At 36.5% G+C, this 26,742-nt stretch overlaps 1 protein-coding gene across 1 annotated transcript in view; it reads left to right on the top strand.

Annotated features, from left to right (window-relative positions):
- Window positions 1–26,742, top strand: part of LOC145283614 (uncharacterized) — a 181,805-nt gene that overhangs the window by 101,343 nt on the left and 53,720 nt on the right. The window contains exon 6 of the mRNA XM_080132555.1: window positions 1–26,742. This exon is cut by the window's left edge and continues 15,255 nt beyond it. Within this exon, the coding sequence (XP_079988681.1) occupies window positions 1–26,742 (26,742 nt within the window).

The raw sequence follows: 26,742 nt of genomic DNA, 5'->3' as shown, positions 1-26,742 counted from the left end.
TAGGAAATCTTGAGGAGACTGACCTTAATTTGAATGAGACTGAAAATAATGTTGAAGCTGAGTGTAATGTCCTACCAGATAATGTCTTTCACGAGGACTTACCAAGTTTCACTGAAACAGTGGATGCTGGTGATCAGTGTGAAATAGTAGAGGATATTGAGAAACAACTAGACACACTTGATACTGACAACATTGATTTACCTTCTGAAATAAAATCTACCGAATGTCCACTTGAAGTCGAACTTGACGACACAAATTTGCCCGAAATTACGCAAGCGTCACACACACAATCAGAAGACGTTGACTTTGCTCAGGTTTCCGAACCGATTCTTACAGAGGGCGAGGAAATGCTAATTTCTGCTGCGGAAGACATAACTCCAACAGAGCACATAGCTTTAGACGAACATGAGATTGATGAAAAAATAGTGATTGATGAGAAAAACGAAGTGGACAATATACCAGTTGAACTTCCAGAAACATTGGATGAAGACCGCGTCATTGTAGTCACTGAGGAGACGGGTGTGCCTGTTTCCGGTGTCAGTATCGATTCTCCTGCAGAACTTGAAATTATGCAAGAGGAAACAGAAATTGCTGTTCCAATTCCAACAGATTCCATTGAATTAGAAGAAGCAGAACTAGAAGATAAATTAAATGGTCAGAATTCAGATTTAGAAATTAGCGAATCTACAGAACAGCCAATACCAATTGCAGAAGATGTAATTATGACAGTAAATGATATAGCAGATGCAAGTGAGGAAAATGATTTAGAAATAACAACAGAAGAGGATTCAAAAATTAAAAGTATTCCAAGTGTTGCCGAAGAGACTCTGGCAGTGGAAGAAAATGAACTGACTTTAGCTGAAGAATTAATAGAGGATAAAATGGCAAATGACGAAGCAGCTGAAACGATTACAGAAAATGAAGAAATGTTAGAAATTATTGACGAAATTCCAAAACCAAAAGAAAAGAAAGAAAATCCTGTTAAACGATTCTTTGATAATCTGTTTAAAAAACGAGATCCGATAGAGAAAACGGAGGAGAGGGATTTTGAAGAAGTCAAAGAAACACTTGAAGAAAAAGAAGAAACAGAAGAAAGAGTAGAAGGAAAAGAAAACACCGAATTTGAAGTTCAGTTGCCAAATGAGTTTGAAGATATTTTACCAGAAGAAGAAGTTGGTGTACATCTTCCGGAAAAATTTGATGAAGGTGAAATTTTCGTAGAACGGGAAATAGAAGATATAACTGTAACTGGGATATCAGAAGTTGAAGAGACTTCAGAATCCACAATACCTTCTATAATCCCGATGAAGAATCAAGAGAATCTAACAGATTCGAATGAAATAAAAGAGCATCTTAACAATTTCGAAAATACTCAAATTGATCCCGAAGACGAAGAAGAAGAGGAAGAATTGGTTTTAAAGGAAGAATTGTCTGATAATCAAACAAAACCTGAAGAGGAATGTGTTGAAATTACTATGAACGATGAAGAAATAATCGAAATAACTGAAGAAACATCAAAGTCAGATGAAAAGAAAGAGAATCCGGTGAAACGTTTCTTCGAAAATCTGTTTAAGAAGCGTGAACCTAAAGTTGAGACTGAAGAAGAGATTGTGGTGGATCCTGAAGGCGAAGATGAAATTACAACTCAGTTAGGAAATCTTGAGGAGACTGACCTTAATTTGAATGAGACTGAAAATAATGTTGAAGCTGAGTGTAATGTTCTGCCAGATAATGTCTTTCACGAGGACTTACCAAGTTTCACTGAAACAGTGGATGCTGGTGATCAGTGTGAAATAGTAGAGGATATTGAGAAACAACTAGACACACTTGATACTGACAACATTGATTTACCTTCTGAAATAAAATCTACCGAATGTCCACTTGAAGTCGAACTTGACGACACAAATTTGCCCGAAATTACGCAAGCGTCACACACACAATCAGAAGACGTTGACTTTGCTCAGGTTTCCGAACCGATTCTTACAGAGGGCGAGGAAATGCTAATTTCTGCTGCGGAAGACATAACTCCAACAGAGCACATAGCTTTAGACGAACATGAGATTGATGAAAAAATAGTGATTGATGAGAAAAACGAAGTGGACAATATACCAGTTGAACTTCCAGAAACATTGGATGAAGACCGCGTCATTGTAGTCACTGAGGAGACGGGTGTGCCTGTTTCCGGTGTCAGTATCGATTCTCCTGCAGAACTTGAAATTATGCAAGAGGAAACAGAAATTGCTGTTCCAATTCCAACAGATTCCATTGAATTAGAAGAAGCAGAACTAGAAGATAAATTAAATGGTCAGAATTCAGATTTAGAAATTAGCGAATCTACAGAACAGCCAATACCAATTGCAGAAGATGTAATTATGACAGTAAATGATATAGCAGATGCAAGTGAGGAAAATGATTTAGAAATAACAACAGAAGAGGATTCAAAAATTAAAAGTATTCCAAGTGTTGCCGAAGAGACTGTGGCAGTGGAAGAAAATGAACTGACTTTAGCTGAAGAATTAATAGAGGATAAAATGGCAAATGACGAAGCAGCTGAAACGATTACAGAAAATGAAGAAATGTTAGAAATTATTGACGAAATTCCAAAACCAAAAGAAAAGAAAGAAAATCCTGTTAAACGATTCTTTGATAATCTGTTTAAAAAACGAGATCCGATAGAGAAAACGGAGGAGAGGGATTTTGAAGAAGTCAAAGAAACACTTGAAGAAAAAGAAGAAACAGAAGAAAGAGTAGAAGGAAAAGAAAACACCGAATTTGAAGTTCAGTTGCCAAATGAGTTTGAAGATATTTTACCAGAAGAAGAAGTTGGTGTACATCTTCCGGAAAAATTTGATGAAGGTGAAATTTTCGTAGAACGGGAAATAGAAGATATAACTGTAACTGGGATATCAGAAGTTGAAGAGACTTCAGAATCCACAATACCTTCTATAATCCCGATGGAGAATCAAGAGAATCTAACAGATTCGAATGAAATAAAAGAGCATCTTAACAATTTCGAAAATACTCAAATTGATCCCGAAGACGAAGAAGAAGAGGAAGAATTGGTTTTAAAGGAAGAATTGTCTGATAATCAAACAAAACCTGAAGAGGAATGTGTTGAAATTACTATGAACGATGAAGAAATAATCGAAATAACTGAAGAAACATCAAAGTCAGATGAAAAGAAAGAGAATCCGGTGAAACGTTTCTTCGAAAATCTGTTTAAGAAGCGTGAACCTAAAGTTGAGACTGAAGAAGAGATTGTGGTGGATCCTGAAGGCGAAGATGAAATTACAACTCAGTTAGGAAATCTTGAGGAGACTGACCTTAATTTGAATGAGACTGAAAATAATGTTGAAGCTGAGTGTAATGTTCTGCCAGATAATGTCTTTCACGAGGACTTACCAAGTTTCACTGAAACAGTGGATGCTGGTGATCAGTGTGAAATAGTAGAGGATATTGAGAAACAACTAGACACACTTGATACTGACAACATTGATTTACCTTCTGAAATAAAATCTACCGAATGTCCACTTGAAGTCGAACTTGACGACACAAATTTGCCCGAAATTACGCAAGCGTCACACACACAATCAGAAGACGTTGACTTTGCTCAGGTTTCCGAACCGATTCTTACAGAGGGCGAGGAAATGCTAATTTCTGCTGGGGAAGACATAACTCCAACAGAGAATATAGCTTTAGACGAACATGAGATTGATGAAAAAATAGTGATTGATGAGAAAAACGAAGTGGACAATATACCAGTTGAACTTCCAGAAACATTGGATGAAGACCGCATCATCGTAGTCACTGAGGAGTCGGGTGTGCCTGTTTCCGGTGTCAGTATCGATTCTCCTGCAGAACATGAAATTATGCAAGAGGAAACAGAAATTGCTGTTCCAATTCCAACAGATTCCATTGAATTAGAAGAAGCAGAACTAGAAGATAAATTAAATGGTCAGAATTCAGATTTAGAAATTAGCGAATCTACAGAACAGCCAATACCAATTGCAGAAGATGTAATTATGACAGTAAATGATATAGCAGATGCAAGTGAGGAAAATGATTTAGAAATAACAACAGAAGAGGATTCAAAAATTAAAAGTATTCCAAGTGTTGCCGAAGAGACTCTGGCAGTGGAAGAAAATGAACTGACTTTAGCTGAAGAATTAATAGAGGATAAAATGGCAAATGACGAAGCAGCTGAAACGATTACAGAAAATGAAGAAATGTTAGAAATTATTGACGAAATTCCAAAACCAAAAGAAAAGAAAGAAAATCCTGTTAAACGATTCTTTGATAATCTGTTTAAAAAACGAGATCCGATAGAGAAAACGGAGGAGAGGGATTTTGAAGAAGTCAAAGAAACACTTGAAGAAAAAGAAGAAACAGAAGAAAGAGTAGAAGGAAAAGAAAACACCGAATTTGAAGTTCAGTTGCCAAATGAGTTTGAAGATATTTTACCAGAAGAAGAAGTTGGTGTACATCTTCCGGAAAAATTTGATGAAGGTGAAATTTTCGTAGAACGGGAAATAGAAGATATAACTGTAACTGGGATATCAGAAGTTGAAGAGACTTCAGAATCCACAATACCTTCTATAATCCCGATGGAGAATCAAGAGAATCTAACAGATTCGAATGAAATAAAAGAGCATCTTAACAATTTCGAAAATACTCAAATTGATCCCGAAGACGAAGAAGAAGAGGAAGAATTGGTTTTAAAGGAAGAATTGTCTGATAATCAAACAAAACCTGAAGAGGAATGTGTTGAAATTACTATGAACGATGAAGAAATAATCGAAATAACTGAAGAAACATCAAAGTCAGATGAAAAGAAAGAGAATCCGGTGAAACGTTTCTTCGAAAATCTGTTTAAGAAGCGTGAACCTAAAGTTGAGACTGAAGAAGAGATTGTGGTGGATCCTGAAGGCGAAGATGAAATTACAACTCAGTTAGGAAATCTTGAGGAGACTGACCTTAATTTGAATGAGACTGAAAATAATGTTGAAGCTGAGTGTAATGTCCTGCCAGATAATGTCTTTCACGAGGACTTACCAAGTTTCACTGAAACAGTGGATGCTGGTGATCAGTGTGAAATAGTAGAGGATATTGAGAAACAACTAGACACACTTGATACTGACAACATTGATTTACCTTCTGAAATAAAATCTACCGAATGTCCACTTGAAGTCGAACTTGACGACACAAATTTGCCCGAAATTACGCAAGCGTCACACACACAATCAGAAGACGTTGACTTTGCTCAGGTTTCCGAACCGATTCTTACAGAGGGCGAGGAAATGCTAATTTCTGCTGCGAAAGACATAACTCCAACAGAGAATATAGCTTTAGACGAACATGAGATTGATGAAAAAATAGTGATTGATGAGAAAAACGAAGTGGACAATATACCAGTTGAACTTCCAGAAACATTGGATGAAGACCGCGTCATCGTAGTCACTGAGGAGTCGGGTGTGCCTGTTTCCGGTGTCAGTATCGATTCTCCTGAAGAACATGAAATTATGCAAGAGGAAACAGAAATTGCTGTTCCAATTCCAACAGATTCCATTGAATTAGAAGAAGCAGAACTAGAAGATAAATTAAATGGTCAGAATTCAGATTTAGAAATTAGCGAATCTACAGAACAGCCAATACCAATTGCAGAAGATGTAATTATGACAGTAAATGATATAGCAGATGCAAGTGAGGAAAATGATTTAGAAATAACAACAGAAGAGGATTCAAAAGTTAAAAGTATTCCAAGTGTTGCCGAAGAGACTCTGGCAGTGGAAGAAAATGAACTGACTTTAGCTGAAGAATTAATAGAGGATAAAATGGCAAATGACGAAGCAGCTGAAACGATTACAGAAAATGAAGAAATGTTAGAAATTATTGACGAAATTCCAAAACCAAAAGAAAAGAAAGAAAATCCTGTTAAACGATTCTTTGATAATCTGTTTAAAAAACGAGATCCGATAGAGAAAACGGAGGAGAGGGATTTTGAAGAAGTCAAAGAAACACTTGAAGAAAAAGAAGAAACAGAAGAAAGAGTAGAAGGAAAAGAAAACACCGAATTTGAAGTTCAGTTGCCAAATGAGTTTGAAGATATTTTACCAGAAGAAGAAGTTGGTGTACATCTTCCGGAAAAATTTGATGAAGGTGAAATTTTCGTAGAACGGGAAATAGAAGATATAACTGTAACTGGGATATCAGAAGTTGAAGAGACTTCAGAATCCACAATACCTTCTATAATCCCGATGGAGAATCAAGAGAATCTAACAGATTCGAATGAAATAAAAGAGCATCTTAACAATTTCGAAAATACTCAAATTGATCCCGAAGACGAAGAAGAAGAGGAAGAATTGGTTTTAAAGGAAGAATTGTCTGATAATCAAACAAAACCTGAAGAGGAATGTGTTGAAATTACTATGAACGATGAAGAAATAATCGAAATAACTGAAGAAACATCAAAGTCAGATGAAAAGAAAGAGAATCCGGTGAAACGTTTCTTCGAAAATCTGTTTAAGAAGCGTGAACCTAAAGTTGAGACTGAAGAAGAGATTGTGGTGGATCCTGAAGGCGAAGATGAAATTACAACTCAGTTAGGAAATCTTGAGGAGACTGACCTTAATTTGAATGAGACTGAAAATAATGTTGAAGCTGAGTGTAATGTCCTACCAGATAATGTCTTTCACGAGGACTTACCAAGTTTCACTGAAACAGTGGATGCTGGTGATCAGTGTGAAATAGTAGAGGATATTGAGAAACAACTAGACACACTTGATACTGACAACATTGATTTACCTTCTGAAATAAAATCTACCGAATGTCCACTTGAAGTCGAACTTGACGACACAAATTTGCCCGAAATTACGCAAGCGTCACACACACAATCAGAAGACGTTGACTTTGCTCAGGTTTCCGAACCGATTCTTACAGAGGGCGAGGAAATGCTAATTTCTGCTGGGGAAGACATAACTCCAACAGAGCACATAGCTTTAGACGAACATGAGATTGATGAAAAAATAGTGATTGATGAGAAAAACGAAGTGGACAATATACCAGTTGAACTTCCAGAAACATTGGATGAAGACCGCATCATCGTAGTCACTGAGGAGTCGGGTGTGCCTGTTTCCGGTGTCAGTATCGATTCTCCTGCAGAACTTGAAATTATGCAAGAGGAAACAGAAATTGCTGTTCCAATTCCAACAGATTCCATTGAATTAGAAGAAGCAGAACTAGAAGATAAATTAAATGGTCAGAATTCAGATTTAGAAATTAGCGAATCTACAGAACAGCCAATACCAATTGCAGAAGATGTAATTATGACAGTAAATGATATAGCAGATGCAAGTGAGGAAAATGATTTAGAAATAACAACAGAAGAGGATTCAAAAGTTAAAAGTATTCCAAGTGTTGCCGAAGAGACTCTGGCAGTGGAAGAAAATGAACTGACTTTAGCTGAAAAATTAATAGAGGATAAAATGGCAAATGACGAAGCAGCTGAAACGATTACAGAAAATGAAGAAATGTTAGAAATTATTGACGAAATTCCAAAACCAAAAGAAAAGAAAGAAAATCCTGTTAAACGATTCTTTGATAATCTGTTTAAAAAACGAGATCCGATAGAGAAAACGGAGGAGAGGGATTTTGAAGAAGTCAAAGAAACACTTGAAGAAAAAGAAGAAACAGAAGAAAGAGTAGAAGGAAAAGAAAACACCGAATTTGAAGTTCAGTTGCCAAATGAGTTTGAAGATATTTTACCAGAAGAAGAAGTTGGTGTACATCTTCCGGAAAAATTTGATGAAGGTGAAATTTTCGTAGAACGGGAAATAGAAGATATAACTGTAACTGGGATATCAGAAGTTGAAGAGACTTCAGAATCCACAATACCTTCTATAATCCCGATGGAGAATCAAGAGAATCTAACAGATTCGAATGAAATAAAAGAGCATCTTAACAATTTCGAAAATACTCAAATTGATCCCGAAGACGAAGAAGAAGAGGAAGAATTGGTTTTAAAGGAAGAATTGTCTGATAATCAAACAAAACCTGAAGAGGAATGTGTTGAAATTACTATGAACGATGAAGAAATAATCGAAATAACTGAAGAAACATCAAAGTCAGATGAAAAGAAAGAGAATCCGGTGAAACGTTTCTTCGAAAATCTGTTTAAGAAGCGTGAACCTAAAGTTGAGACTGAAGAAGAGATTGTGGTGGATCCTGAAGGCGAAGATGAAATTACAACTCAGTTAGGAAATCTTGAGGAGACTGACCTTAATTTGAATGAGACTGAAAATAATGTTGAAGCTGAGTGTAATGTCCTGCCAGATAATGTCTTTCACGAGGACTTACCAAGTTTCACTGAAACAGTGGATGCTGGTGATCAGTGTGAAATAGTAGAGGATATTGAGAAACAACTAGACACACTTGATACTGACAACATTGATTTACCTTCTGAAATAAAATCTACCGAATGTCCACTTGAAGTCGAACTTGACGACACAAATTTGCCCGAAATTACGCAAGCGTCACACACACAATCAGAAGACGTTGACTTTGCTCAGGTTTCCGAACCGATTCTTACAGAGGGCGAGGAAATGCTAATTTCTGCTGCGAAAGACATAACTCCAACAGAGAATATAGCTTTAGACGAACATGAGATTGATGAAAAAATAGTGATTGATGAGAAAAACGAAGTGGACAATATACCAGTTGAACTTCCAGAAACATTGGATGAAGACCGCGTCATCGTAGTCACTGAGGAGACGGGTGTGCCTGTTTCCGGTGTCAGTATCGATTCTCCTGCAGAACATGAAATTATGCAAGAGGAAACAGAAATTGCTGTTCCAATTCCAACAGATTCCATTGAATTAGAAGAAGCAGAACTAGAAGATAAATTAAATAGTCAGAATTCAGATTTAGAAATTAGCGAATCTACAGAACAGCCAATACCAATTGCAGAAGATGTAATTATGACAGTAAATGATATAGTAGATGCAAGTGAGGAAAATGATTTAGAAATAACAACAGAAGAGGATTCAAAAGTTAAAAGTATTCCAAGTGTTGCCGAAGAGACTCTGGCAGTGGAAGAAAATGAACTGACTTTAGCTGAAGAATTAATAGAGGATAAAATGGCAAATGACGAAGCAGCTGAAACGATTACAGAAAATGAAGAAATGTTAGAAATTATTGACGAAATTCCAAAACCAAAAGAAAAGAAAGAAAATCCTGTTAAACGATTCTTTGATAATCTGTTTAAAAAACGAGATCCGATAGAGAAAACGGAGGAGAGGGATTTTGAAGAAGTCAAAGAAACACTTGAAGAAAAAGAAGAAACAGAAGAAAGAGTAGAAGGAAAAGAAAACACCGAATTTGAAGTTCAGTTGCCAAATGAGTTTGAAGATATTTTACCAGAAGAAGAAGTTGGTGTACATCTTCCGGAAAAATTTGATGAAGGTGAAATTTTCGTAGAACGGGAAATAGAAGATATAACTGTAACTGGGATATCAGAAGTTGAAGAGACTTCAGAATCCACAATACCTTCTATAATCCCGATGGAGAATCAAGAGAATCTAACAGATTCGAATGAAATAAAAGAGCATCTTAACAATTTCGAAAATACTCAAATTGATCCCGAAGACGAAGAAGAAGAGGAAGAATTGGTTTTAAAGGAAGAATTGTCTGATAATCAAACAAAACCTGAAGAGGAATGTGTTGAAATTACTATGAACGATGAAGAAATAATCGAAATAACTGAAGAAACATCAAAGTCAGATGAAAAAAAAGAGAATCCGGTGAAACGTTTCTTCGAAAATCTGTTTAAGAAGCGTGAACCTAAAGTTGAGACTGAAGAAGAGATTGTGGTGGATCCTGAAGGCGAAGATGAAATTACAACTCAGTTAGGAAATCTTGAGGAGACTGACCTTAATTTGAATGAGACTGAAAATAATGTTGAAGCTGAGTGTAATGTCCTACCAGATAATGTCTTTCACGAGGACTTACCAAGTTTCACTGAAACAGTGGATGCTGGTGATCAGTGTGAAATAGTAGAGGATATTGAGAAACAACTAGACACACTTGATACTGACAACATTGATTTACCTTCTGAAATAAAATCTACCGAATGTCCACTTGAAGTCGAACTTGACGACACAAATTTGCCCGAAATTACGCAAGCGTCACACACACAATCAGAAGACGTTGACTTTGCTCAGGTTTCCGAACCGATTCTTACAGAGGGCGAGGAAATGCTAATTTCTGCTGGGGAAGACATAACTCCAACAGAGAATATAGCTTTAGACGAACATGAGATTGATGAAAAAATAGTGATTGATGAGAAAAACGAAGTGGACAATATACCAGTTGAACTTCCAGAAACATTGGATGAAGACCGCGTCATCGTAGTCACTGAGGAGACGGGTGTGCCTGTTTCCGGTGTCAGTATCGATTCTCCTGCAGATCATGAAATTATGCAAGAGGAAACAGAAATTGCTGTTCCAATTCCAACTGATTCCATTGAATTAGAAGAAGCAGAACTAGAAGATAAATTAAATGGTCAGAATTCAGATTTAGAAATTAGCGAATCTACAGAACAGCCAATACCAATTGCAGAAGATGTAATTATGACAGTAAATGATATAGTAGATGCAAGTGAGGAAAATGATTTAGAAATAACAACAGAAGAGGATTCAAAAGTTAAAAGTATTCCAAGTGTTGCCGAAGAGACTCTGGCAGTGGAAGAAAATGAACTGACTTTAGCTGAAGAATTAATAGAGGATAAAATGGCAAATGACGAAGCAGCTGAAACGATTACAGAAAATGAAGAAATGTTAGAAATTATTGACGAAATTCCAAAACCAAAAGAAAAGAAAGAAAATCCTGTTAAACGATTCTTTGATAATCTGTTTAAAAAACGAGATCCGATAGAGAAAACGGAGGAGAGGGATTTTGAAGAAGTCAAAGAAACACTTGAAGAAAAAGAAGAAACAGAAGAAAGAGTAGAAGGAAAAGAAAACACCGAATTTGAAGTTCAGTTGCCAAATGAGTTTGAAGATATTTTACCAGAAGAAGAAGTTGGTGTACATCTTCCGGAAAAATTTGATGAAGGTGAAATTTTCGTAGAACGGGAAATAGAAGATATAACTGTAACTGGGATATCAGAAGTTGAAGAGACTTCAGAATCCACAATACCTTCTATAATCCCGATGGAGAATCAAGAGAATCTAACAGATTCGAATGAAATAAAAGAGCATCTTAACAATTTCGAAAATACTCAAATTGATCCCGAAGACGAAGAAGAAGAGGAAGAATTGGTTTTAAAGGAAGAATTGTCTGATAATCAAACAAAACCTGAAGAGGAATGTGTTGAAATTACTATGAACGATGAAGAAATAATCGAAATAACTGAAGAAACATCAAAGTCAGATGAAAAGAAAGAGAATCCGGTGAAACGTTTCTTCGAAAATCTGTTTAAGAAGCGTGAACCTAAAGTTGAGACTGAAGAAGAGATTGTGGTGGATCCTGAAGGCGAAGATGAAATTACAACTCAGTTAGGAAATCTTGAGGAGACTGACCTTAATTTGAATGAGACTGAAAATAATGTTGAAGCTGAGTGTAATGTCCTACCAGATAATGTCTTTCACGAGGACTTACCAAGTTTCACTGAAACAGTGGATGCTGGTGATCAGTGTGAAATAGTAGAGGATATTGAGAAACAACTAGACACACTTGATACTGACAACATTGATTTACCTTCTGAAATAAAATCTACCGAATGTCCACTTGAAGTCGAACTTGACGACACAAATTTGCCCGAAATTACGCAAGCGTCACACACACAATCAGAAGACGTTGACTTTGCTCAGGTTTCCGAACCGATTCTTACAGAGGGCGAGGAAATGCTAATTTCTGCTGCGGAAGACATAACTCCAACAGAGCACATAGCTTTAGACGAACATGAGATTGATGAAAAAATAGTGAGTGATGAGAAAAACGAAGTGGACAATATACCAGTTGAACTTCCAGAAACATTGGATGAAGACCGCGTCATCGTAGTCACTGAGGAGACGGGTGTGCCTGTTTCCGGTGTCAGTATCGATTCTCCTGCAGAACATGAAATTATGCAAGAGGAAACAGAAATTGCTGTTCCAATTCCAACAGATTCCATTGAATTAGAAGAAGCAGAACTAGAAGATAAATTAAATGGTCAGAATTCAGATTTAGAAATTAGCGAATCTACAGAACAGCCAATACCAATTGCAGAAGATGTAATTATGACAGTAAATGATATAGTAGATGCAAGTGAGGAAAATGATTTAGAAATAACAACAGAAGAGGATTCAAAAGTTAAAAGTATTCCAAGTGTTGCCGAAGAGACTCTGGCAGTGGAAGAAAATGAACTGACTTTAGCTGAAGAATTAATAGAGGATAAAATGGCAAATGACGAAGCAGCTGAAACGATTACAGAAAATGAAGAAATGTTAGAAATTATTGACGAAATTCCAAAACCAAAAGAAAAGAAAGAAAATCCTGTTAAACGATTCTTTGATAATCTGTTTAAAAAACGAGATCCGATAGAGAAAACGGAGGAGAGGGATTTTGAAGAAGTCAAAGAAACACTTGAAGAAAAAGAAGAAACAGAAGAAAGAGTAGAAGGAAAAGAAAACACCGAATTTGAAGTTCAGTTGCCAAATGAGTTTGAAGATATTTTACCAGAAGAAGAAGTTGGTGTACATCTTCCGGAAAAATTTGATGAAGGTGAAATTTTCGTAGAACGGGAAATAGAAGATATAACTGTAACTGGGATATCAGAAGTTGAAGAGACTTCAGAATCCACAATACCTTCTATAATCCCGATGGAGAATCAAGAGAATCTAACAGATTCGAATGAAATAAAAGAGCATCTTAACAATTTCGAAAATACTCAAATTGATCCCGAAGACGAAGAAGAAGAGGAAGAATTGGTTTTAAAGGAAGAATTGTCTGATAATCAAACAAAACCTGAAGAGGAATGTGTTGAAATTACTATGAACGATGAAGAAATAATCGAAATAACTGAAGAAACATCAAAGTCAGATGAAAAGAAAGAGAATCCGGTGAAACGTTTCTTCGAAAATCTGTTTAAGAAGCGTGAACCTAAAGTTGAGACTGAAGAAGAGATTGTGGTGGATCCTGAAGGCGAAGATGAAATTACAACTCAGTTAGGAAATCTTGAGGAGACTGACCTTAATTTGAATGAGACTGAAAATAATGTTGAAGCTGAGTGTAATGTCCTACCAGATAATGTCTTTCACGAGGACTTACCAAGTTTCACTGAAACAGTGGATGCTGGTGATCAGTGTGAAATAGTAGAGGATATTGAGAAACAACTAGACACACTTGATACTGACAACATTGATTTACCTTCTGAAATAAAATCTACCAAATGTCCACTTGAAGTCGAACTTGACGACACAAATTTGCCCGAAATTACGCAAGCGTCACACACACAATCAGAAGACGTTGACTTTGCTCAGGTTTCCGAACCGATTCTTACAGAGGGCGAGGAAATGCTAATTTCTGCTGCGGAAGACATAACTCCAACAGAGCACATAGCTTTAGACGAACATGAGATTGATGAAAAAATAGTGATTGATGAGAAAAACGAAGTGGACAATATACCAGTTGAACTTCCAGAAACATTGGATGAAGACCGCGTCATCGTAGTCACTGAGGAGACGGGTGTGCCTGTTTCCGGTGTCAGTATCGATTCTCCTGCAGAACATGAAATTATGCAAGAGGAAACAGAAATTGCTGTTCCAATTCCAACAGATTCCATTGAATTAGAAGAAGCAGAACTAGAAGATAAATTAAATGGTCAGAATTCAGATTTAGAAATTAGCGAATCTACAGAACAGCCAATACCAATTGCAGAAGATGTAATTATGACAGTAAATGATATAGCAGATGCAAGTGAGGAAAATGATTTAGAAATAACAACAGAAGAGGATTCAAAAATTAAAAGTATTCCAAGTGTTGCCGAAGAGACTCTGGCAGTGGAAGAAAATGAACTGACTTTAGCTGAAGAATTAATAGAGGATAAAATGGCAAATGACGAAGCAGCTGAAACGATTACAGAAAATGAAGAAATGTTAGAAATTATTGACGAAATTCCAAAACCAAAAGAAAAGAAAGAAAATCCTGTTAAACGATTCTTTGATAATCTGTTTAAAAAACGAGATCCGATAGAGAAAACGGAGGAGAGGGATTTTGAAGAAGTCAAAGAAACACTTGAAGAAAAAGAAGAAACAGAAGAAAGAGTAGAAGGAAAAGAAAACACCGAATTTGAAGTTCAGTTGCCAAATGAGTTTGAAGATATTTTACCAGAAGAAGAAGTTGGTGTACATCTTCCGGAAAAATTTGATGAAGGTGAAATTTTCGTAGAACGGGAAATAGAAGATATAACTGTAACTGGGATATCAGAAGTTGAAGAGACTTCAGAATCCACAATACCTTCTATAATCCCGATGGAGAATCAAGAGAATCTAACAGATTCGAATGAAATAAAAGAGCATCTTAACAATTTCGAAAATACTCAAATTGATCCCGAAGACGAAGAAGAAGAGGAAGAATTGGTTTTAAAGGAAGAATTGTCTGATAATCAAACAAAACCTGAAGAGGAATGTGTTGAAATTACTATGAACGATGAAGAAATAATCGAAATAACTGAAGAAACATCAAAGTCAGATGAAAAGAAAGAGAATCCGGTGAAACGTTTCTTCGAAAATCTGTTTAAGAAGCGTGAACCTAAAGTTGAGACTGAAGAAGAGATTGTGGTGGATCCTGAAGGCGAAGATGAAATTACAACTCAGTTAGGAAATCTTGAGGAGACTGACCTTAATTTGAATGAGACTGAAAATAATGTTGAAGCTGAGTGTAATGTCCTGCCAGATAATGTCTTTCACGAGGACTTACCAAGTTTCACTGAAACAGTGGATGCTGGTGATCAGTGTGAAATAGTAGAGGATATTGAGAAACAACTAGACACACTTGATACTGACAACATTGATTTACCTTCTGAAATAAAATCTACCGAATGTCCACTTGAAGTCGAACTTGACGACACAAATTTGCCCGAAATTACGCAAGCGTCACACACACAATCAGAAGACGTTGACTTTGCTCAGGTTTCCGAACCGATTCTTACAGAGGGCGAGGAAATGCTAATTTCTGCTGCGGAAGACATAACTCCAACAGAGCACATAGCTTTAGACGAACATGAGATTGATGAAAAAATAGTGATTGATGAGAAAAACGAAGTGGACAATATACCAGTTGAACTTCCAGAAACATTGGATGAAGACCGCGTCATCGTAGTCACTGAGGAGACGGGTGTGCCTGTTTCCGGTGTCAGTATCGATTCTCCTGCAGAACATGAAATTATGCAAGAGGAAACAGAAATTGCTGTTCCAATTCCAACAGATTCCATTGAATTAGAAGAAGCAGAACTAGAAGATAAATTAAATGGTCAGAATTCAGATTTAGAAATTAGCGAATCTACAGAACAGCCAATACCAATTGCAGAAGATGTAATTATGACAGTAAATGATATAGCAGATGCAAGTGAGGAAAATGATTTAGAAATAACAACAGAAGAGGATTCAAAAATTAAAAGTATTCCAAGTGTTGCCGAAGAGACTCTGGCAGTGGAAGAAAATGAACTGACTTTAGCTGAAGAATTAATAGAGGATAAAATGGCAAATGACGAAGCAGCTGAAACGATTACAGAAAATGAAGAAATGTTAGAAATTATTGACGAAATTCCAAAACCAAAAGAAAAGAAAGAAAATCCTGTTAAACGATTCTTTGATAATCTGTTTAAAAAACGAGATCCGATAGAGAAAACGGAGGAGAGGGATTTTGAAGAAGTCAAAGAAACACTTGAAGAAAAAGAAGAAACAGAAGAAAGAGTAGAAGGAAAAGAAAACACCGAATTTGAAGTTCAGTTGCCAAATGAGTTTGAAGATATTTTACCAGAAGAAGAAGTTGGTGTACATCTTCCGGAAAAATTTGATGAAGGTGAAATTTTCGTAGAACGGGAAATAGAAGATATAACTGTAACTGGGATATCAGAAGTTGAAGAGACTTCAGAATCCACAATACCTTCTATAATCCCGATGGAGAATCAAGAGAATCTAACAGATTCGAATGAAATAAAAGAGCATCTTAACAATTTCGAAAATACTCAAATTGATCCCGAAGACGAAGAAGAAGAGGAAGAATTGGTTTTAAAGGAAGAATTGTCTGATAATCAAACAAAACCTGAAGAGGAATGTGTTGAAATTACTATGAACGATGAAGAAATAATCGAAATAACTGAAGAAACATCAAAGTCAGATGAAAAGAAAGAGAATCCGGTGAAACGTTTCTTCGAAAATCTGTTTAAGAAGCGTGAACCTAAAGTTGAGACTGAAGAAGAGATTGTGGTGGATCCTGAAGGCGAAGATGAAATTACAACTCAGTTAGGAAATCTTGAGGAGACTGACCTTAATTTGAATGAGACTGAAAATAATGTTGAAGCTGAGTGTAATGTCCTGCCAGATAATGTCTTTCACGAGGACTTACCAAGTTTCACTGAAACAGTGGATGCTGGTGATCAGTGTGAAATAGTAGAGGATATTGAGAAACAACTAGACACACTTGATACTGACAACATTGATTTACCTTCTGAAATAAAATCTACCGAATGTCCACTTGAAGTCGAACTTGACGACACAAATTTGCCCGAAATTACGCAAGCGTCACACACACAATCAGAAGACGTTGACTTTGCTCAGGTTTCCGAACCGATTCTTACAGAGGGCGAGGAAATGCTAATTTCTGCTGCGGAAGACATAACTCCAACAGAGAATATAGCTTTAGACGAACATGAGATTGATGAAAAAATAGTGATTGATGAGAAAAACGAAGTGGACAATATACCAGTTGAACTTCCAGAAACATTGGATGAAGACCGCGTCATCGTAGTCACTGAGGAGACGGGTGTGCCTGTTTCCGGTGTCAGTATCGATTCTCCTGCAGAACATGAAATTATGCAAGAGGAAACAGAAATTGCTGTTCCAATTCCAACAGATTCCATTGAATTAGAAGAAGCAGAACTAGAAGATAAATTAAATGGTCAGAATTCAGATTTAGAAATTAGCGAATCTACAGAACAGCCAATACCAATTGCAGAAGATGTAATTATGACAGTAAATGATATAGCAGATGCAAGTGAGGAAAATGATTTAGAAATAACAACAGAAGAGGATTCAAAAATTAAAAGTATTCCAAGTGTTGCCGAAGAGACTCTGGCAGTGGAAGAAAATGAACTGACTTTAGCTGAAGAATTAATAGAGGATAAAATGGCAAATGACGAAGCAGCTGAAACGATTACAGAAAATGAAGAAATGTTAGAAATTATTGACGAAATTCCAAAACCAAAAGAAAAGAAAGAAAATCCTGTTAAACGATTCTTTGATAATCTGTTTAAAAAACGAGATCCGATAGAGAAAACGGAGGAGAGGGATTTTGAAGAAGTCAAAGAAACACTTGAAGAAAAAGAAGAAACAGGAGAAAGAGTAGAAGGAAAAGAAAACACCGAATTTGAAGTTCAGTTGCCAAATGAGTTTGAAGATATTTTACCAGAAGAAGAAGTTGGTGTACATCTTCCGGAAAAATTTGATGAAGGTGAAATTTTCGTAGAACGGGAAATAGAAGATATAACTGTAACTGGGATATCAGAAGTTGAAGAGACTTCAGAATCCACAATACCTTCTATAATCCCGATGGAGAATCAAGAGAATCTAACAGATTCGAATGAAATAAAAGAGCATCTTAACAATTTCGAAAATACTCAAATTGATCCCGAAGACGAAGAAGAAGAGGAAGAATTGGTTTTAAAGGAAGAATTGTCTGATAATCAAACAAAACCTGAAGAGGAATGTGTTGAAATTACTATGAACGATGAAGAAATAATCGAAATAACTGAAGAAACATCAAAGTCAGATGAAAAGAAAGAGAATCCGGTGAAACGTTTCTTCGAAAATCTGTTTAAGAAGCGTGAACCTAAAGTTGAGACTGAAATAGAGATTGTGGTGGATCCTGAAGGCGAAGATGAAATTACAACTCAGTTAGGAAATCTTGAGGAGACTGACCTTAATTTGAATGAGACTGAAAATAATGTTGAAGCTGAGTGTAATGTCCTGCCAGATAATGTCTTTCACGAGGACTTACCAAGTTTCACTGAAACAGTGGATGCTGGTGATCAGTGTGAAATAGTAGAGGATATTGAGAAACAACTAGACACACTTGATACTGACAACATTGATTTACCTTCTGAAATAAAATCTACCGAATGTCCACTTGAAGTCGAACTTGACGACACAAATTTGCCCGAAATTACGCAAGCGTCACACACACAATCAGAAGACGTTGACTTTGCTCAGGTTTCCGAACCGATTCTTACAGAGGGCGAGGAAATGCTAATTTCTGCTGCGGAAGACATAACTCCAACAGAGAATATAGCTTTAGACGAACATGAGATTGATGAAAAAATAGTGATTGATGAGAAAAACGAAGTGGACAATATACCAGTTGAACTTCCAGAAACATTGGATGAAGACCGCGTCATCGTAGTCACTGAGGAGTCGGGTGTGCTTGTTTCCGGTGTCAGTATCGATTCTCCTGCAGAACATGAAATTATGCAAGAGGAAACAGAAATCGCTGTTCCAATTCCAACAGATTCCATTGAATTAGAAGAAGCAGAACTAGAAGATAAATTAAATGGTCAGAATTCAGATTTAGAAATTAGCGAATCTACAGAACAGCCAATACCAATTGCAGAAGATGTAATTATGACAGTAAATGATATAGCAGATGCAAGTGAGGAAAATGATTTAGAAATAACAACAGAAGAGGATTCAAAAATTAAAAGTATTCCAAGTGTTGCCGAAGAGACTCTGGCAGTGGAAGAAAATGAACTGACTTTAGCTGAAGAATTAATAGAGGATAAAATGGCAAATGACGAAGCAGCTGAAACGATTACAGAAAATGAAGAAATGTTAGAAATTATTGACGAAATTCCAAAACCAAAAGAAAAGAAAGAAAATCCTGTTAAACGATTCTTTGATAATCTGTTTAAAAAACGAGATCCGATAGAGAAAACGGAGGAGAGGGATTTTGAAGAAGTCAAAGAAACACTTGAAGAAAAAGAAGAAACAGGAGAAAGAGTAGAAGGAAAAGAAAACACCGAATTTGAAGTTCAGTTGCCAAATGAGTTTGAAGATATTTTACCAGAAGAAGTTGGTGTACATCTTCCGGAAAAATTTGATGAAGGTGAAATTTTCGTAGAACGGGAAATAGAAGATATAACTGTAACTGGGATATCAGAAGTTGAAGAGACTTCAGAATCCACAATACCTTCTATAATCCCGATGGAGAATCAAGAGAATCTAACAGATTCGAATGAAATAAAAGAGCATCTTAACAATTTCGAAAGTACTCAAATTGATCCCGAAGACGAAGAAGAAGAGGAAGAATTGGTTTTAAAGGAAGAATTGTCTGATAATCAAACAAAACCTGAAGAAGAATGTGTTGAAATTACTATGAACGATGAAGAAATAATCGAAATAACTGAAGAAACATCAAAGTCAGATGAAAAGAAAGAGAATCCGGTGAAACGTTTCTTCGAAAATCTGTTTAAGAAGCGTGAACCTAAAGTTGAGACTGAAGAAGAGATTGTGGTGGATCCTGAAGGCGAAGATGAAATTACAACTCAGTTAGGAAATCTTGAGGAGACTGACCTTAATTTGAATGAGACTGAAAATAATGTTGAAGCTGAGTGTAATGTCCTACCAGATAATGTCTTTCACGAGGACTTACCAAGTTTCACTGAAACAGTGGATGCTGGTGATCAGTGTGAAATAGTAGAGGATATTGAGAAACAACTAGACACACTTGATACTGACAACATTGATTTACCTTCTGAAATAAAATCTACCGAATGTCCACTTGAAGTCGAACTTGACGACACAAATTTGCCCGAAATTACGCAAGCGTCACACACACAATCAGAAGACGTTGACTTTGCTCAGGTTTCCGAACCGATTCTTACAGAGGGCGAGGAAATGCTAATTTCTGCTGGGGAAGACATAACTCCAACAGAGCACATAGCTTTAGACGAACATGAGATTGATGAAAAAATAGTGATTGATGAGAAAAACGAAGTGGACAATATACCAGTTGAACTTCCAGAAACATTGGATGAAGACCGCGTCATCGTAGTCACTGAGGAGTCGGGTGTGCCTGTTTCCGGTGTCAGTATCGATTCTCCTGCAGAACATGAAGTTATGCAAGAGGATCTTGCTCTGATCACCGATATTCATAGTCCTTTTTTTACAGATTCCATTCAATTACAACAGAAGGAAATTCAAGATGCGGAAAAAAATATGGATTTAGAGGAAAACTTGAATTTGAGTGACTCCGCAGTTACATGCGATTTTCTATTAGAAGAAAATCTTCCGGGAAGTGAAATAATTGAAGATATTAATCCCGAATTAAAGACTCTTCCAACTGAGCATGGTGAATGTTCCAGTAAAATCGAAATTGTAGATACAAATTCTATTTCATCTCGCGAACTGTCAAACAAAGAAAAAAAAGAAATCGATGACATTACAGAACATCGAATTCCTATGGAAAATCAGATATTTGTGGATGATTTTGAAGAAATAATGAGCACAGCAGAAGAAGATGAATTGGTTTCGGTTGGTCGACCGTTCCTGGATGAGAGAGAAAACGGAGAATTTGTTGAAATTCCTATTGACGACGATGAAGTAGAAGCAGTAGAAATCCTAGAGGAAAGTGGAAAACCAAATGAAAATCCGATCAAAGAATTCTTTACTAATATATTTATTAAAAAGCGCGACCCTCAAAATGAAACAAACGTCACAATTTCTGACAACGAATGTGTTGGATTAACGTTAGAAAATATAAATGAGGAATTTGATTTCAAGGAAGAATTAACCAAAGATCAAATAGAAGATGAAGAATTTCTGGTCGATGAAGAAGTGACAGAAATAATAGAAAAGCCAAGAGAAAAGAAAGAAAATCCAGTGAAACTTTTCTTCGATAATCTGTTTAAGAAACGTGAGGCCAAAGTTGAGCCTGAAAAAGAGATTTTCGATACTGAACCTGATATTATATCGTTAAATAAGGCTGAGGAAAATAATATAGATGGAGAAGATCCGACTTTTACAAGTCTCACTGAAACATTGGACACAGATAGTAAATGTGAAACAGTTGAAGATATTGACAGAGAAATAGAAACACTTGAGACCGACAACATTAACTTTCCCTCCCAAAATGAATCGTGTGATCTTAACATTGAAATGAAAATTCCAGATCCGATCGTTTCAGAAAATGTTCTCTCACCGGAGATCGAATCAGAAGACATGGATATTGGGCATGATACAGAACCGATCATTACCGGATCAGAAGAGCTGGCATTCATAGATACAGAATATGCAATGCCCACGGAACATATTGCTCTTGGAGAGCATGGGAATGTAACTGATAAAGAAGAATTAATTGAACAGACAAATAATACGGAAGATATCCCAGTAGAACTGAAAATAAAATTGGGTGAAGAAATAAATAAAATAATTGATGAACCTGAAAGGACGGACGAGCTATTCGTAGATGACGATGATGTATCGCAGGCTGAAGAAATGGAAAGTCAAATTCGAAACAAAGAATCTCTTGACATTGTTAAAGAAAATGGTGAACAGATAGAAATTCTAGACGAAACTCCAAGAAAAAAAGAAAATCCAATTAAACGATTCTTTAATAATCTGTTTAAGAAACGAGACCCGAAAGAGGAAAGTGAAGTTACGATTATTGAAGAAGAAGTAGAAGTTGAAGTGGCAAATCAATCAGAAATTATTGATGAGGGTGAAAACTTAAATTTGATTGAAGCCGAAAAAGGAAATAATGTTCAGGCATCGAATATGCCGGAAGACATGAATTTACCAAATCTTCCAGAGTTACACAAAGAATGTGAACAATGCGACTTTGTCGAAGATATTGATTCCGAAATTGAAGCGATTGAAAGTGAAAATATTTGTTCACTTTCTGCAAATGAAAAAGATCTATTACCAGTTGAAATCGAAAGTCAGAGTCCTTCTTTGGTGCACACTGATTTGGAGGAAATAACGACGATCGACAATGCTGACGTTGAGCCTAGTTTCCAGTCAGATATTTCACTCGAACAAGATTCGGTTTTACCGCGTCTCACGGAAACAGTTGATGAAGCTGATAAATGTGAAATAGTTGGAGATATAAACAGAGAAATAGAAACACTTGAGACTGACAAAATTGATTTTCCCTCCGAAAATATGTCGTGTGACCTAAAACTTGAAATGGAAATTCCAGATCCGACCTTCATAGAAGCTGATATATTGCCGGAGATCAAATCAGAGGAAATAAATCTCGATTCAGTTACAGAACCGGTAATTATGGAATCTGAAGAAATGGCAATTTCTGATACAGAATACGCTATGCCGGAAAAATATATTGCCATCGAAGATCAAGAAGGTATGATTGATGAAGATAAATTAATTGATCAATCAAATAGTATACAAGATATTCCCGATGAACTGGAAAGCAAAATGGAAGATGAAATAATTGATAAAAATGAAAAGGTGGACGAAGCAGTTATAAATGAAAATATTATTTCACCCGACGAAGATGAGGGCAACCAACCTGATTTATTATGTGATAAAGAATACGTGAAACCTATTTCCGTCGATAATATTCAGTTGCAAGAAACAGAATTAGAAGAAAACTTATGTGATGACAATTTCGAACCGGAAATTGACGATCCTACAGAAAAGTCTTTGACTATTACAGAAGATATAATCACAATGGCAACTGACTTGGAAGAAGAAGGACCTGTGAATGATGTAAATAAATTAGAGGCAGACGATAAAGATTTAGCAACTATTTCATTTGAAAAAGCATCAGAGATACTGGAAGGTGGGGATGGACTCTTCGAGCCTGAAGTGTGTGTAAGTCAAGTCGAAAACGAAGAAATACTTGAAACTATTGATAAGAATGAAGAAGTGATAGAAATCATAGGCGAAGATACAAAACAAAATGAAAAGAAAGAAAATCCAATCAAACGATTCTTTGAAAATTTATTCAAAAAACGAGACCCCAAAGTGGAAACTGAAGAGAATATTTCTGAAGAGATTCTACCAGAAGAAGGATTAATTTTACCAAATTTCCCTAAACACGACAACGTCATTACCGAATGTGAAATAGTCGAAAATATTGACTCTGAAAACGAGGCGATTGAAAATTGCAACGACTTTATCCCATCTGAAATAAAAATTCAGGATTCGATTTCTATCCCAAATCCTGAAGTAGAAAATGCAGAATCAGAAGAATTTGAAACCGATCAATTTTCGAAACCATCGATCTGTGAGTCTATTGAATTAGCAATACCCACTACCGAAGATGTAATTCCTATAGAAAATCAAGAAAGTGTGAATGAATCTTCGCTAGTTGAAAAGGAGAAATTGTTACTAAACGAAGAATTGTTAGAAGATCAAACTGAAAAGGAAGGATTTGTTGAAAATGTAGAGGATAAAAACGAGATTGAAATAATAGAAGAAACCACAAAACCAGGGAATCCAGTGAAACGTTTCTTTGATAATTTCTTTAAGAAACGTGAACCTAAAGCTGAGGTTGAAGAGGAGATTTTCGAAAACCGAGAATACAAAGATAACGTTACAAGTAAGATAGACGATCTTGATGAAGCTGACATTATAGATTTGAGTGGGGTTGAAGATAACATTGAAGTAGAGTGTGATGTTCCGTCATATATTGCACTTGAAGAAGATTCAACTTTACCAGGTTTTCCTCAACCAATGGAAGTCGGTGAAGAATGCGAAACCGAAATTAAGGATCAGATGTCTTTAAAGAATCGTGAAGAACCGGCCATCGCCCTAAGTTCAAACCCCGATATTCGTGAATCTGTAGAACTTATAATACCATCTACATATGATGCGATCTTGGTAGAAGACGTTAATGTTGACCACAAAGATAATGTAAGTGATTTCCCAGAAATAACGGAGGGAAGCTGTTTTGAAACTGCTTCCACTGATGTGCTAGAAACATTGGAAGCAGAAAATGAGTTGATTCTGACTGAAGAAGCTTTAAAAAACCAAAGAGACAAAGCTGAAGTTGGTGTGGACGGTGGAGGTGAGGTGGATGATGGAGTTGGGTTGAAAGCCGAGGTAGAAATCCCAGTCAAAAAGAAGAAAGAGAATCCGGTCATCCGTTTCTTCAATAAATTGTTTAAGAAACCAGAGCAAATTGTCGATGTAGACGATGAGAAGTTTTCTGATGAACAAGAAAGCGATTTCGGAGTTGTGGTTCGGGTGGACGACAATGCTGAATCTGTCATTATAGAAGAAGATGAAGCATTATCGGATTGTGTAGAAACAGCTGAAATCGGTTATGATCACGAAATTAGCGACGCTACCCCTAGTGAAATTGATACACACGAAAGTGATAACGTTTTTTATTCAAATTCTGAAATCGAGACATATCAATTACCGGAAGTTGAATCAGAAGATATTGGACAAATCCAAATATCGGAATCAGGAATCATAGAATCTACGGAACTGCCCAAGCCAAATATAGAAACTTTAATTCCGACAGAAAATAGCACTGTAGAAGAGCAGAATAATGATTGCGAAATTGAAATAAAAGAGTTCGATAATGATTTAGAAAAAATTCCGTCAGAAGAAGAAAATGTACCGGTATTGGGCGAAGAATTTGCAAAATGTCTAATGGAAAAATCTGCTGAAGACCTTACAGATCATACTACCGGGGTGGAATTATCCGAAGACTTAAATGAACTGCAATGTGAAAATCAACTGACAGAAACTGAAATCAAGGAATTCTTTCAGGATTGTGTAACATCAGAGAAAATTACCGACGCGGCCAAAATGGAAGAGAATATTCCTGAACCTCTCTCTAATCAAGCGAACACATCGGTTATAACAAATTCTGAAGGAGTCAGTGTTGAAGCTCTGGATATTCAGCCTAACGATGGTTGTACGGAAGATCAAAATATCAAAATAGAAACACCTCCGGATGTCGTAACGGCGTCCGAAGAAATTCTTCATGAAGATGTTATTCCTGAGATTTCTTCGAAACAAGAGTCACTGGATGAAGAGAAGCCAAACCGCCAACCTACAAAATCAAAGAAAGGATTATTTAATTTTGTTCCGGTATTAAAACGCGCTTTCGGATTTAAAAAAGATAAATCTTCAGATGTATCTGAATCACCAGACATAGAAGTTTCGGATGGAAGAGTACTAGAAAGCGAAGAGGTCCTACATGATACAGGGTTAGAAGTTGAACCATCAAGTGAAATGGTAATCGCAGAGGACGACAGTAATATTACCGAGCCAATAATACAAAAAGCTCAGTTAGAGGAACCAGTTGCAGACGCAGCTAATTTGAAAGTTGATGCTTTAAAAACAACCTGTGTGGAAACGGACGAGTCAGACACGATTAAAGTTGAAGCTATCGACCCAGTGGAAGGCGCTGAAATCAAAGACGATGAATTAGCCGAAAACCACGACAAACGTGATATAAACGGACATGAACAGGAAGAAGGCATTTTCCATTTAGAACTCGAACCACCTGACGATACTCTTGTGGAGATTCCTGATGGTCCGATTCCAAGTGAAGAATGCATAGAAGACGAATTTAAAGACAAGGAAGTATCGAAACCATGGTATCAGAAAGTGAAAGAATTCTTCAGTTCAAAGAAATCTAAGGATGATTCCAATGATAGCGACAATACATTCCATCGATCAGAATCGTATCACACGAAGATGTTAGATTCTGATGTCGGTCCTGAATCATGCGGATCTCCTTCCTGGTCCGTTATTGTCGATGAAAATGTAGTTTCTACACTTCCAAGTGACATGATGCTTGAAGAAGAATCAAATATACAAACTCAGACACAAAATAAAGAGTATTCTGGATTACCTTTCGTCGATCAGGTTGGTTCAGTTGAACCGTCGGTTACAGAATTACCAACGGATTACTGCGTTGAAGACTGTCATACGTTAAATGCTCAACTTCCAACTGAAGAGAGTTTAAATTTTGAAGATCATAACGATAGTGAATATATAAATGTATCAGTAAAGACGGGGATTTCTCCAGTTGATATCAACTCGGAAATACTCACATCTGGAGCTGAAATTATAGATTCGGCAGTAAGGGATTCAACCCCAGATGTTAGTTTAGATCAAGAAGCAGTTCAAGATGTACAAACGAACCAAGACGATCCTTTGAGCTGTTCTGAAAAGTCGGCGTCAAGTGAAGAGACTGGTATTCAACCACTAGAGAAAACAACGGAACATGGTACTGAAGACGAGCCTGAAATGACGGTATCATTAAGTAAGAGTCAATCATTAGAGAGTTGTGAATCTAACAAGCCAGATGAAATCGTGGACATTTTAAATGAAGATCAAAATGTTGAGCCTGCATTACGAGAGGGTCGAAGTGGTGGTGCAGAAATGATTGATAACGAAACGGAAAAAGTTTCATCAGATGAAGTAAGCGATACTACCTTGCCACAACCGGAAAAGTTGAATGAAAATACGACAGAAATAAACACTTCGGAGGATCATCCTCTTCCAG

This window comes from Euprymna scolopes, chromosome 8 (assembly GCF_053919585.1).
Source record: "Euprymna scolopes isolate OS-2025 chromosome 8, ASM5391958v1, whole genome shotgun sequence".
Classification (NCBI taxonomy): Eukaryota; Metazoa; Mollusca; class Cephalopoda; order Sepiida; family Sepiolidae; genus Euprymna; species Euprymna scolopes.
The sequence above is the reverse complement of the archived record's forward strand: the minus strand, read 5'-3'. Positions and strand labels throughout refer to the sequence as shown.